The sequence below is a fragment of the Dermacentor variabilis genome, chromosome 3, assembly GCF_050947875.1.
Source record: "Dermacentor variabilis isolate Ectoservices chromosome 3, ASM5094787v1, whole genome shotgun sequence".
NCBI lineage: Eukaryota > Metazoa > Arthropoda > Arachnida > Ixodida > Ixodidae > Dermacentor > Dermacentor variabilis.
In genome coordinates this window covers 60,478,301-60,493,366 of record NC_134570.1, presented here as the reverse complement: position 1 = coordinate 60,493,366, position 15,066 = coordinate 60,478,301, and the positions used below count along the sequence as shown (strand labels likewise).

At 47.4% G+C, this 15,066-nt stretch overlaps 1 protein-coding gene across 5 annotated transcripts in view; it reads right to left on the bottom strand.

The window, feature by feature from the left end:
* The window catches only part of Pex2 (peroxisomal biogenesis factor 2), an 88,390-nt gene that overhangs the window by 19,526 nt on the left and 53,798 nt on the right, over positions 1-15,066 (bottom strand). For 2 of the 5 annotated variants that reach the window (XR_012826706.1, XM_075685320.1), the window contains exons 1-6: positions 7,328-7,454; positions 7,111-7,176; positions 6,691-6,768; positions 6,535-6,597; positions 4,541-4,738; positions 177-329 (exon numbers count right to left, since the gene is read on the bottom strand). Coding sequence is in view for 4 of the 5 variants with exons in the window: in XM_075685320.1 (XP_075541435.1) it covers positions 177-329; positions 4,541-4,738; positions 6,535-6,597; positions 6,691-6,768; positions 7,111-7,152 (534 nt within the window). In the remaining variant the exon portion in view is untranslated. Of the gene's footprint in view, positions 1-176; positions 330-4,540; positions 4,739-6,534; positions 6,598-6,690; positions 6,769-7,110; positions 7,177-7,265; positions 7,285-7,327; positions 7,455-15,066 lie in introns of those variants that run through there. The other 3 variants (XM_075685319.1, XM_075685322.1, XM_075685321.1) reach the window with 3 other exon arrangements.

The window sequence follows — 15,066 nt, the reverse complement described above, 5'->3', positions numbered from 1 at the left end:
ACGTGGAGCATGTCGTGCCGCTTGATCGCACAGTGCATGCAAGCATTCAGTTAGGAGCAAATATCTGCAGTTACTGACTTGTCTTTTCATTATTTTTGTATCATATGAATTTCAGTGAGTATTATTTGGCTGCCCTATATGGCTACACAAAAATTTTCACTCATGATGTGGCTTACCTCACGCAACAGAGGTCGTGCAGCATAGCCATTGACAACACCGACAATCCTGTTGCTCAGTGAGCAGTAGCTGCCTCGAACCAGAAACAAGATGAAGTTGGCCACAGAAGCCATGCGGACAGCTGTTTCTATGTGACGAATTCCATTTTCCACCTACAAAGTGCCAAGAAGGGAACAGAACGAATGGCACATTAATATAACCAAGGTGTCTAAGCTGTTTTCTATACAGTATGTACTTGTTAGAACATCCTTTATTTATGCTATGTACAAACACAATTGCAGCTGGTGTCATATGAAAACTGTCACTTATATTTTGTACCTTCAAGGTACAGAGCAAATAACGAGAACGATTAAGCTACAATGCTGAATTCTTGATACAACAGCAAACAATAAGGCAAATCAGTTCTGTGAAAACCTGGAAGGTGGAGGAAGGTTCATGAAAGGTAAAATTATCATTTACACAAACGTAACGCGAAGATACAAAGAAACCTCATACAGGTTTCTCAGAAATAAAGCTTTGCAGTTGAAGAAAAATTTTGTCCTGTCCTGGACATCAAACCTGGGAGCAATGCCTTTTTTGGGCAGTCACTCCACATCTCAGCTAACCTGGAGGCTAGCAGATCACAGAGCGAGGCCTAATTAATCAACAGTTCGAAGCACGGGAACACTGATTGTGGGAGTTCAGCTCTGTGGAATTTTACAAGGTCAAGGAAGGTTCATGAAAGAGAAAATTGTCATTCATCTGAATGTAGGACAAAGATACAAAGGAAACCCATACAGGTTTCTCGGAAAGGACATTTTCTTTTTTTCTGAGAGGACTATAGTCTTCATGTATATCTTATAGCAACATTTGAGTGGACAACAATTTTCCCTTTTATGTAGAGCAAACAAATACACACAAGAAATTTACAGTAAATACAAAAATGTTCTCCAATAGCTGATTTAAAAGCTTTAGTGTTTGCCATGATGATGACAGGAGCAGGCAGATGGTTCCATTTATTACTGCTTTTTGCAACAAAAGAATAGAAATGACGAAGTCTGAGAAAATAAAACGAGTATTTAATGTTGATGATCAAGGCTGGTTACATCGTGTAACCTAAATGCCTGGTAAGTGGAAAATATTGATCAGTATGCTTTGCCTGAGCCACGCTCACGTAAACCATTTGCTTTCCGAACAATCGGTTCTGCTGCTACAAGATGGGCTGTCCGCAAAGTTTGTGGGAACGGAACGGAAAGGAGAGCACAGCCAATATATGAGCGAGTGTAGCACTGGAAGTTTGCGCTGCCAATTTGGGCTTCAATTAGGGACGATACAGTAATGGCAGAATGTTTCTGGAGCTTAAAGAAATAAGCATGTTACACTGAAAGCTTTCTTTTACTCTCGAAACATAATCTGCACAGCTCAAGTTATGCTCGAATGTTAGAACAATTTAATGGCCCCATTACTTTTCTTTGGCCGCTAGGTGGTACCGCACACGAACAGCAACGTTTGTCATCTGTTGCAAGTCGTATGCTACTGCATGTTCAAAGGTGCACTCGAAATGCCTTGGATATCGTGAATGAATTCCTGCCAGTTCACTGGCAATTCTTGCTTGCACGGAAGCAGCAAAGCACCACCTGCACGACTGCTGCCCTATCTTTCCGACAAAGCCTACACAGAGAAACAAATGGCAACGTGCAGATGCTGTCTTGTTGAACTGGTGAAACGAATAGCGAAGTGCAGCACCTAATAAAGTAGTGCAGGCAAATCTAGTGAACCTCAAATCTCATAGATTTTTCCGTCATGTTATCGCATAAGAATGTTTACTTGGTCCCACATGCGCCTCTATGCCAGACTACTAGTAGTTTATTGTGGAACTGCCATATCTGATGAAAGCGGGGTCAGCTGGGCTCAGTGCTTGGGGCAAACGCAACCAGAATATGGCGACGGCATGAAAAAGCTGTCTTGGCACTGTCCTTGCCGTTGGTTGTAAGCGAAAGGCGCTGCTGTTGGCCTACCACTGTTATATCACCTCGGCCACTTTGTGTATTGCATCGCTGACCGACGACTTCGACACTTATAATGTCATGCTGTCCTAAAGGTGGAAGTTGTTCCCAGAAAGACAAGCAACACTCAAAACCCAATGAATGCAGCAAGCACAGTCGTCGGTTGCAAAAACTAATAAAGGACACTTGAGTCTGGCTGCTTATGTAGAGATGCACCATCGAATCTTCCAGATGTGCTTCTGTCGAGGTAGTAAATTCTAGAATGAGCCAAAATTATCTACTTGCGCACCTACAAACTGATACATGAAGAGTCCGTCTTTCGGGAAAGTATTACAGTTCTTCTGCGTGCAAAAGCTATGTGTTACTTGGTAGCACGAGCGCACAGCTGCATGAAAACAGGAATGTGATAAAGCCGCATAGTGAAAGCGAATGAAACTCGCGTGGCACTATACAGATTGGCGACGATGTTGAAGAAACTTCGCATTCTGCAAGCCCGTCTTGCACCGAGCGACTCAGTGAAAACAAACCCTCGCAAGAAGTAAAACAATGGCGAGTTGCCCAAGGATGTAAACACGGCTGGTTCAGAAAAAACGGAATGCCCAAAGGACCTTCTTCTGCCTCCTGAGGCCACTGGCTCGCTGGCTACCGAGAATGCCTACCAAGCAGTCACAGAAGTGGTGGTGGAATGCGTCTTCATATAGAAAAAATGCGTCCCGCAACGCCATTCACCGAGGTTGGGTGAGCAAAGACAAGACGATGAGAGGAGCGAGCATTACAAGCCTACGCCCAGCGCCTCATCTGCTACAAGTGCAACGGCCATTCATTCTAAAGGGAACAGCAAAGCGAACAACCTCACCGCCCATTCCACTTCTAGCAAATGACGAGTTTCGTTTTCGAATGATTGACATGACCGTGACTTGTGCGCATTTTATGGTGCCACCTTGCCGCAATGGTGGCCGCTGACAAAAGCACGGCGCCAATAAATCACGAGAGGCTGACTGAACGTTCGGAAAAGAGAGCCACTTGCATGATTGCAACCTTGGTCATAGACGATATACTAAGATATACAGCAGAGCCGTCTCGGACACTCGACAATTCATTTGCTTATTTCCCCTAACGATGCCGCAACAAAACTGCTCGACCTCAGTATGCACAGCATGTCTGCACTGCTCACCCCCTCCACTACAGGCCTTCGTTGGTGCTTCACCACTTCTCCACGCAAGCGAACATCAACATGTGAATGTCTGCAGTGTAAGCTGAAGCAGACGAAAAATATTTATGCACACTGATGTGCAACAAGCGACGTACAGTGCAAGCATGTGTAGCAGAAGATGAAGCAAGATGACCGACGGGGTAGACACAGCAATGGGGTAGGTAACACAGCAGCGGAAGAAACGCAACAAATCTAGTGGAGCAACTGCGACCATCGATATCAGTACATCAAGTGGTGAAACTGCCCCCTGCTACATCAAAAAGGGAACTGTCCCGTTGGCAGATCGTGAGCTCTCCTGTTCATCTTGCTCCATGATCATAGCCACGGGCGTCATATGTCCAATCAGGCATATGCCGACACGCCTGACGTAGTCAGTAAGCAAGACGATGGTGCAGTCGCACACTATGACGGCAGTGAACAATGGTTTGCATTTCTACACGGACTTCAAGCTTGGTTTCATCACCATCTGTTTGACAGATTTTTCATATCCAAAAAAGCGGTGACAAAACTTGCACCGCGCCATTTGTGTACCAATTCTCAGCACTTTTGTCTTTCACCACGCATTTCCAAAAGCAGTGCCATAAATGCTCGGCACCTGAGGTTGTGAAAAGAGCAGTAATGTTTACTTGGCCACCACTACAGTGCAAGGCCACTGTGCTTGCGTGGGAGTAAATACAGCACTGTTAGAGTAAGTCCAATATTGGAACTTCAACACAGAACAACAAACTTTAAATTTTTACAACACATCAATGCAAATGTGAACGTAGTACCAGCACAGCTGCAAGTGTACTTGTAGAGTCATAAAGAAGTCATCGTGATTCTTTGTTCTTGTTGCACTTCTTCCTTATGCTAGCAATGGGAAGCATATTTATTATAACGTTTAGCTTTGTGACAGAGCTGGAAAACTAAACAAAGAAAGTGGCTCATTTGTCTCAGCCCTAGCAGAAACTGCCATGGCTTGTTTTAAGGGCATTCTTTCATTAAAGGAGGCTAAATATAATGGTTCAACTGGCACAGGCTGCCATGCAAAGGTTGAGAAATGAGCTAAACACCGACAATCTTAAAACTGCCCTTCTCATGCACGTTTAAAAATTACCACATGCGCAATGTACACAAAGAGCTTTAAGGGAGAGAGGCAGACACCTTGGACGTTCTATGAACATACCTTGTTACTTTGCACTTGAGGAAGAACCTGAAGAAAGAGCTTTAGGCATCGTTCCCGGAACCAGGGCACGCCGATGCCGAGAAGAATGAGTGCACACGTCTGGCGTCTAGTAATGCGACTGAGGCTTGTTCCGTTTGCAAAGAACTCTAGGCCCAGGAGTCTCTGGCCTACTGTGGCCCCACACTCATACACGGTGAACTGAAAGCAAGCATCGAAGTTTTTGTGAGTACCAAATTAACTCTTCAAAAAATCATTTAACATGTGTAAACACGCTCAACACAAGAAACAAAGTGACAAATTGAGCTAGCCGACTAGAATTCATTTTTAAAGACAAAATAACAGTGCCATGACTTTGATATCTGAGGGCTATGCGGAAAAACCTAGCAACAACTTTATCTGAGGCAGGAGGGATAAAGTTCACACAATAATGTTGCGCCTTAACTGGTGGCATCTCATATCTTGAGGCAAAGTCCTTTCCCAAAAACTGCGAGGTATGAAATTCAATTATGTACACTGATGTCTTCAGTGCCATGACTTGCATGCAGGCAAGTTTAAGATAGGGAACGGTGGCCTACAATTTTGTCTGCTGATGGGTGACCTTTAGGTGAGCAAATGATGAGACAGTTTTAAAAGAACAAGGTAAACAGCTCTACCAAGCCTAACTGTCACCTCAAGCGTCTTGCATTCTTGTCCAGCTAAATGCATGGCAACAATAACTGACTTTGACCAGGCATACTGTTGGTCATTCATGCCAGATTGAGTAGTAGAAAAGAAGCAAATTTTAAGTATAAGCTCACCAGACTTAAAAAAAGAAGAACAGTGAGCCTATTCTTGTGTGTGTGCGCAAAGTCACTAAAAAATTAAACACTGCAAAGTTCAACATTGTCAAAGTGGCTTCACGAGATAAAAATAAAGCGTCAGTAAATCAATAATTTTGCACTGAGACTAACGGAAAAGTATATGTTAATGTATGAAAACAAACTTTTCCTTAATTAAAAATGACCTTCTGGATTCCTTTTCAGCCTAGCACTCAAATGCTTAAAACAAGGTGAGCACAGCAGGCCACACTAATACCCCTGTCGCAAGCCCATATTTATTTACCCCTATAACCAAACAGCCCATTGAAATATGCGAGCCTCATTAACTCTCGTACAAGATCACGGAAGAGAGTGAACGGGGCTTGTGGATTTTGACGGTGTCTGGTTTTAATGGTCCTTAAATTGAGCGTGTGGAAGTAGCATAAGTCTGATATTCCAGAGTGCTCCTCCATTTTATTCAGGAAAGTAGATGGCAGGACTGCCGGTCAATTGAGGTCATTTCTCTCCATAATGCTTCCAAAGTGAGAATTTTGCAACCAGCAGCTCCAGGCATCTACTCAGAAGCAATGCCTTGACCTAGGAACTACCAAGAAGCGTTATTGAAGCTCAAGGTTTAGTCAGTTGAGGGGTGGCAGTGTGCTCATATTAGCAGTATTGGGAAAGCTTTGTCAAGGGGTTATTTGTGAATATTGACATAAGCCTCATATACTCAATAGACGAAGCAAGCTAAAATGCAATGAATTATCATGACACATGACAACTCCTAAAGCCACATGACGAAGGTGGAATAAAGCGCCAACAGCATGATTGCTGCAGTGATGATAGCTACTCAAGCAAACATTACATGCATGCTTTAGCCGATTAAGAGTAATTGGTGTAAGGGTTGGTCACTGATTCTCATGTGCATACTTTATCAAGTTGCACTGCGTCCGGAGAAAGCGATTTATTCTGCTACTTGCACTGAAATGTCTCATGACAGCACACTGCCTGCATCATCGTGCTGACAAGACAATTGTTCACACGCATCCTGAATACCTTCACAGATATATATTGTGTCATCGTGCATAGACGCTGAGCTACGGTTTGAAACAGCGCGTGCCATTGTTATGCACTTGGTACACGAATGGAAGGGGCAGCTGTTGGCACCATATCTTTGCTTGAAGAACGTGTACTCACCCCATATAGAACTGCCCGCAGGATGGCCTTAATCTCGGGTTCGAAAGTCGGGTAGAAGTTTCCCTGAAGAGATACATGCATTTGAGCGTTGAAACAGTAATGACAAAACACACGACGAGTCATCTCGGCGACGATGAGTACAAGCTCGTTACTTACGCCCGCATGCCTGAACACGTCGCTGAGCTTGTTCCTGAATAACGCAAACAACTCATCGTCGAGTTCAACAGCGTCAAGCTGAAAATAGACCACAATGTGAACGTGAACGCATGCCAGTAAGTAAAATCCACTGTAAGTACGTTGCAGCGGCGCTTTCCCAATGTGCACGAAACGATTCTTGGCGATCGTCTCAAATCTCGGAAGGCCAGTGAAATTCACCAGCGGCGTTACCTGTTCACTAACAGCACAGTTTAAGGTGTTCACAATCTGCATACGCAAATAAACGAGGAAAAGCTTGTGCACGAGGAAACGTTCAGCGATCAGACTGACTGAAACTATTTGCTCGGACCTCGGATATGGAGGGCTACACAAAGAATCATGCCCGCGTGACGACAGCCACAGAAAAGGAAAACACAATACCTGACTGACTCGAGAGCCGACGACTGGTTTCTCCGTGCTCATTTGGTAGGGACAAGCGAAAGGTCACTGCAACATTAACGCACCGAGAAAAGTAAAAGGAAGTCCTGTAAGAGAATGGCAAGGTATCGTAACCAAAACTTGTCAAGAAAACGCACGAGTGAAAAGACGGTGAAGTGCAAACCTTCACGTGCGTTAATTTTTCTGTAAACTGACTTACTTCCAACCGAATCTCAAAGAAGGCACGTGCGACAAAGCAGGAAAACAAGGAAAACATCCCCTAAATCTTGCAGAAGCTAAAGCAGAGTGCCGCCATATTGGCGATGACAATACCGATGGGAGTGACTGAACTCCCATTGGCGTCGACAAATCCAATCCAATCCAATTACGACTTGGTTTTTGTTTCTCGTTTGTTTGCCGTTCGTACGAGCTTTGCCATTGGTATGTATGAAACTCCTGTATATATGCCCGTGTGTCATTAATATGCTAACGTTCTAACATACATCAAAGAAATATGCATTTCCAGCTTTCCCGCAACGCTGACACTGTCGATATAATGCTACAACGGTGTTGCAAAAGGCAACACATTTCTCGTGCTGAAAATTATTTTCCTTGCATCATCATATCGCCCGCCCCGCGCAATATGCATCCCCAGCGCAACGTGGAAAGAAGGAAGGCCAGAGCGGTAGCGCTCCTACGCCGCGCAACCGAACTCCCTGGCGGCAGCTGCTTCGTTGACGCGGCCCAGTATGCAAACAGCAACAATTTCACGGTAGTTTCAATCAACCACAGAGGTTCGACCGTTAACGCCGCTTCGGTACGAAGCACGTCGTCGCATGCGGCCGAGCAAGTGGCCATTGCCTTGGCCCTCCTGGACGACGGACATGCCAATATCTTTAGCGACTCTAGGGCAGCCATCCGCACCTTCAGCGTTGGCGCCGTGTGTAAGGAAGCCTGTCGCATCCTCGAAGGCAAAAGCATCGCCACCCACACTCTCACGTGGTTCCCCGCTCACATGGGATCCATCATGGGAGGCCCCACAAACCTCAACGAGCTGGCCCACTCCAAGGCGCGAGGTCTCGCTTTCCGCGACCATGGAGAACTCCAACGCCGGCCCGCAGTGGTGGAGAATAGAGATCAACCGACCACATACAACGAAATTGCGCAGCACTTTTATCTCGGCAGGAGAGACTTTCCCCTTCCCCACAAGAAGTTAAATAGAGCGCAGGCATTGACCCTCAGATTATTGCAAACAGGTTCATATCCCAACCCGGCTTTATTCCACAAAATTTATCCCGACACCTATGCCACTAGTTCTTGCAGGCACTGCAATGACATCGCTAGCCTAGACCATATGCTCTGGCGTTGCCCCTCGTTACGAGGCACGGAACAAATCAATGAGGACAAGTGGCTCTCCGCTATCAAGAGCCCCGATGCCGGGGCGCAACTATGGGCTGTCCAGAGGGCCCACGATGCGGCGGTCGGGCAAGGCCTGACTGTCCCAACGTGGGAGCGGCCCGCAGCGCGCTGAGTCGCGTACCTCAGGACCTTATTAAAGTTTTGCATCCATCCATCCATCCATTGTACGAAGTCAGCTACCGCTGCAGACTCTCGTACTCTTCAGTTTTAAGCATGGTTTCCAGTTGATTTTCTCATTTTAGCATATCTACCTTATAATCAGCAATGAAAGTATAAACTATAAAAATAATGAAGAGGCGCTTTTCGCGCACTTACCACAAGTCAACCAACCTCCTTGGTTAATCATGGCTTATTTTACCAGACAGATTATTATCTGCGTCTATATCTGTATTACTGGTTTTAGTGTGAAATCTGAATATCCTGGAATATTGTATTGGGGAGACCGTCATCAATATCAAGAAGACATTACTATTTTCGTTGAGAACAACCAACTTTTATTTCCTAATTAGCCTAGCATTACAATCACAGAGCCAAATCAATTAATCTGTAGGCGGGCATCACACGACAAGGCTCTATTTCAGGTGAAGGAGGGGGCAAGCATCACCTTTCCTGGTAAGAAGCTACGGGACCTTCCACTCCAGCAGCTTTTCTTTAACCTCCTTGGACGGGACACACATACATTAGGCATTGTGGAAGCTAACTCCGTTGACACCGACAAATCACTAATCCCGACATGTTGCTCACCTTACGGTGAGCAACATCTGACCTTACGGCGATTAATCTCACCTTACGGCGATTAAGTTATAAGGTAGGGGTTTTTTTTGCGCTCTCTATAAATCTTGTTTTACCAGGACCATGTTGTAAAAATTTCTTACGGTCATGTTTTTTAGTGCAAGCTAAATGGCTGTACTTTCACCAATTTAAGTACCCCCTGAATGTAACCGCCTCCCGCCACATTTCACCTATTGTCCGCATGGAGGATAACGAAGGACTTATGTACGTCAATGTTTTGCTTAACTGACTCAAACCTAAACAGCCTCTCGTGGTCGTAAGCATGAAAAATTAAAGAAGGAACTTTGCCGGGTAGGGCTGGACACACACTTACACATTAGATAGATAGATAGATAGATAGATAGATAGATAGATAGATAGATAGATAGATAGATAGATAGATAGATAGATAGATAGATAGATAGATAGATAGCCATATTGAAATTATGGGGTTTTACGTGCCAAAACCCCGATGTGATTATGAGGCACGCCGTAGTGGGGGGCCGAAACATGTCCGCTGCAATGCCGGTCTAGTCCCTACGTAGAGCTGCACTGCTCGAAGCAGTTCTTGTAAACGCCGTCGCGGCTCCTCCCACACGACTTGCCGTTGTTCGCCTCTGCAGTCCGAGCGTTATCGAGGCCACCTAACGGCGAAGTATGCGTGGTATACGCGCGCTGTCTAAATTACTACTCGACGTCCGTACGCGCAGCGCGTATATGGCAGCTTTCCGGCCATATTCTCTCACACTCAGTGTGACCCTGGTCCCCTGGTTAGACGCCACAATAGCCAAGAGCCACGACGCGAAGGACTTTCCTCCATCTCGGGCGTGTGGAGTGCACGACCCGCTTAACGGGAGGGAAAATGACAGGCAGGTGCTGATCAGAAGTGGTCCGACCTCGACGGGACGGCCTTCCCAAGCCGTGCTTCCGCTCCGATCGCGTCTGTCAAAGCTTCTTCGGTCCGTCACGCTTCGTACTAAGTACGAGGCTCGAAATACGAAGCCTGCGTCGGTGACGTGCTCCTCTGGACGCCGCGCTTTGTGTGTACAAACTCGCGAGTGAGCGAATGGTACGCCGCCAGAACGTGACAGAAGACCAAGGTTCGGGTCACGACGTCGGTTGCGAAACGCTGTTCGTCAGAACTGCAGTTTCTTTGTCTCCGAGTGTTCCTCTCTTTCTTCACTTCGAGCAGCTTTCTGTTGCGTACAGGAGCGGAATAAGTCGAGAGTGTGACGGAAGTCCGTCTGGTCGGGATTGATGCATGCAGTTAAATAGAAGAAGTCCCGACACCGACCGAAATGGTTTAAAAATATATTTACGTTTCGGCTCCCACACGGGAGCCTTGTTCACAATCTAGAACACGCGTAAATATATCTTTAAGCCATTTTTGGTCGGTGTCAGGACCTCTTCTTTTTTAAGGAGCGGAACAAGCAACGCAAGGGAGCAGCACATACGTCATACAGAGATGTGGCGGCGCTGCCGCCATTTTGAGAGCAGTAACGTTGTGTGAAAGCGAGTTCTCGCGAGACACATTGTTCAAACGCTCACTTATTATACAGCATAGGGAAGAAGCTGGGGTCCAGTGTGTATTTGTCTGTTTTTCTTTTTTTTCCACGCTCCTCCTGATGGCTGAAAGAAAGGAAAGGACATCATTGTGATTCAGTGTCCTCCTAAGCACAGATGTACTACAATGGGCAGATTCTGGCAGTCAACTGGGGACCTATTCTGATACGTTCGCCGCCGCGAAAGTTTCGCCCTGGCCACGCCTCCGCCGTTGCGGCGCGCTCTGAATGGCTGCTTTGACAAAACCGGAAATTCAGGTGGCGCAAGTGAATTTCCGGTTTTGTCAAAGCAGCCATTCAGCGCGCGCCGCAACGGCGGAGGCGTGGCCAGGGCGAAACTTTCGCGGCGGCGAACGTTTCAGAATACGTCCCCTGATGTGAATGTTCGGGATCATGTTTCTTTTTTTTCACCCGCCGGCTATAGACAGAGAACTTTCAGGCTTACGTACGTCACGGTGACGTCGACGTCTTCAGGGTAGATAGAAAACGTATACACGAAGTACACCATTACATTCAAATTGTAGCGCTGGCGCGGCTTCAGACGTTTATCTTAATATTTTTTTAGCAACCTACAGTTTGCAAAGAAGGCGTCGGCGTTCATAGCGTATACGCCGTCACGCAATGTGCAAGCAAGCAGGTCAACGCGTGTAGCCAGGAAACCGTGACGGCGCACTTGGGACTGTAATTTTGCGCACTCATCTTGTTCTGTAGATAGGCGCGCCCGGAACGTATGTTTCTTTGGTTCCCTTTAGCAATAGAAACAAACCTTGCGGCGCAGGTTATGTCCATCTAATGCGTTTTGGTGGATATGTACGGCCAGCATATGCTGTTGTCGATTGCGTAAATCCTTCTTGCTTGACGTGACAGTGCGTAGACAATGGCGGGAGATCTCAACGGTACCGCGCCAGTGACCTCCTCTTCCAAGAAGGCAGTCATGCCCTTCACGAATGATTAGAAGGCTAAAATGATCCTGGCTCTGGGGGCGGCGCACGGCGACAAGAGGAAGGCAGCCAAGCTATACTCCGGATGTGGCGTTGTGGAGGACGCCCTAGACCGTCAACAACACTTAGAACGTAAGAAGTCCTTTGCGAGACGGGTAGCTTCACAAGAAAGCGACACAGGACTGCGACAGTAGTTCAAGAAGCGGTAACGGATGTTTTGGCATTCTTTTGCTGCTGACCCTTACGGTGGTGTGCGCGATGCCAGTGCGGAGGCCGGAACCTCAAGGTCATCAGTGTGGAGGATCTTAAGAAAAAAGTCATATGCACCCGTGCCTTGTACATCTTCATCAAAAACATGAAGACCGAGATTTTGAAAACAGACTTGACTTTGCCGATTGGATTTTCACGAAATGTGAAGAAGAACCGGGCTTTCACACTCGCGTTCTTTGGACGGATGAGGCTAATTTCTCCAGAAACGCACAATCTTCACAACGCGCACTACTTGAGCGATAGGAATCCCCATTGGCTGGCACAAACAAGAGACCAATGCCAGTGGTCGTTTAATCTGCGGTGCGGGATTTTTGATGGCACCATCGTCGCACCCATCTTTTTTTGACAACGCACTAACGACGCAACGCCTCTGTCAACGACATCCTCGAGAGCCCCGTGAACGACGTCTGTTGCACGTTCCACTTAAAAAGAATTGCACCGTTTGGGGCTTATCTTGTCCCACGACGATAATCGTCATCTCTCTTGCCCGTGTTTCCTTTCTTTAACGCTGCGAGCCCGCTACTTCCCAGTCACGAACGGCTCGCGCGTTATCAGCATGACAGGGCATTCTCGACAGGAAAGTAGCGAGCGCGGAGTTTTCAAGAAAGGAAACGCAAGCCAGGCAGACGATTATATGGGGACGTACGAGTGTTATATAACATTCAACAGGTTACAGAGGAAATGCATTATTGAATATGGGAGTTACGTGAGGCTGTATGGACTTTTTTTTTTTTCTCTATAGGGTAGTCATAGGCCAGACAACATTCTGTGTATCCAAAAATAGGTGATCTATAGCGCGCAACATCATTCGTGACCCACGGACAGGTCGCAAAACCGCATCAATCGCACACTTCACAGGCCCACGGGCGCAGTCTGGTACAGGGGACAAAAGCGCCGTAAATACGGGTCGACCGGACGGGCAGTTGGGCATCGTTTGCCGCGTACATACCGCCGCGAGCGTGTGTACATATACGAGTGTCCCCGAGTGCATAAATGTCGTGGCCCTCGAAGGCTTTTTGCACAGATCCGCGCGGCCGGGATCGCGAAACGCCGACGCCACAGCGGCGTGCGCGGAGGGGGGCGCCACATTCTCTTTCCTTCTCCGTCGTCCCCAATGGCGGAACGTGCGTGAGCGTACGAGCAAGGACACCACGGCAGCAACAGACGGCGCGCGATTCCTGAACGGGCGGCGAAGACGTTCTTCTCGCGGGGGCCCTGCATGCAGCAGCTGCGTGGAACGCAAGCTGTAGTATACTTCGCCGTAGTCGGCGTCGTGCGTGAGTGTGTTTTGCGCGTCGAGTCGCCCCCGGTTTCTCTTTTTCCTTTTCTTTCTTTCTTTCTTTTTTTTTCGCCTGCGGATCGAGACCTTGGCCGGCCGGCTGGCTCGCGCCGTGCCTCTTTCCTGTGCCGGCCAACTGGCTGTGCCGCTCGTACAGAAACCGAGTGCGTAGCCGAAAAATGTCGTGGGTTTTATGCTACGCGATCGTGAAAAGCGGGTGCTCGGATCGCGAAGCGCGTATGTATGTATGTACGTATACGTATACGCAGGTTCTCGCGGTTACGTCTCCGCGAAGGCCTTCCTGATGCGATGGCCAAGCCACTACATAGCCACTCGGTGTGGCTCCGTGCAGCTGTTGACTCTCGAGACGCGCGCGCTGTGCGCGAAGGAGCGGGCTGCAAGTAGTTCCAAAATGTGTAGTTCCGGCTTGCGAGATGGCGGCCAAGAACGCGCTATGGCTGCGTTGACCTTATACCCTATTGAAGGGCGCGTTTTTTTTTTTTAGCGAACCGAACGAAAATGGAGGAGTGGCGCGCGAACGACCCTGACCGATCGTTTGCATTAATTGGCTTTGCAGGGTCGATTGGTCAACTCGTACGAGTTGACGCCGAATCCACGTACTGATACCTACAACGCGTGTACATCAAAGACGCCAGTTTTGCGGGTCGATGAAGGGGTGTACGAAATAAAGAAAGAAAGGAAGGAACAGGGGAGATTCTAGAAGCCTGAATAGAACGGCAGCTATGTGCATATGAGTACTGCAACGTGGAATGGTTGAACGTTCCAACGGAATTGATGGCTGGAGTGGAAGAGGAAAAAAAAAAAGAGGGACATAAAGTTACAACTTCCCTCAACTCAGCGCGGAGCTGTGTGACTGCGCACAGCTCGATTATATGTCAGCAGTCCCGGCTGTCCAACCTAGTATCATGTTTAGAACTGAGGTTAAACTGCGCGAAAAAGACGAGGACACAAGGAAACAAATACCACAGACAAGCGCTGTGAGAGGAGGAAGGAGCCCACTGTAGAAGAAATTTGCATTAGTAAGATCTTGATGAGGGCTAGTTGGTTCATACTTAGAACTGAGGTTAAACAGCGCGAAAAGACAGTATTTGTTTCCTTGTGTCCTCGTCTTTTTCGCGCTCTTTAACCTCAGTTCTAAGTGTGAACCAAGTAGCCCTCATCAAGATCTTACTAGTACCATGTCCGCTGTCTGCAGGGGGCTGGCGACCAATGACCCTGTCAATGCCAAGATACTCCAGTTTGCATATACGTGTAACGAAGCTGGACCATTCTTTCTTTGTTCCTATCGCCCCGTGATTTGCATCAAGAAAGGTGCAGCGTAGTTGTCCGACTGACACAGCTACCGATTCCTGCAGATGGAGGCACTGAACTGTTAGGACCTATACGCACGAACTAGAACCACGTCAAAATTAACGTGGTTCTAGGAGGCGGTTCTGTATTGATAAGCTGTCAGGCGCGTTATAAAAAAGGAAGTCGGGTCAGCTTGAAAAAAAAAAATTATGGTGTTTGACGTGCCAAAACCACTTTCTGATTACGAGGCACGCCGTAGTGGAGGACTCCGGAAATTTCGACCACCTGGGGTTCTTTAACGTGCACCTAAATCTAAGTACACGGGTGTTTTCACATTTCGCCCCCATCGAAAAGCGGCCACCGTGTCCGGGATTCGATCCCGCGACCTCGTGCTCAGCAGCCTAAC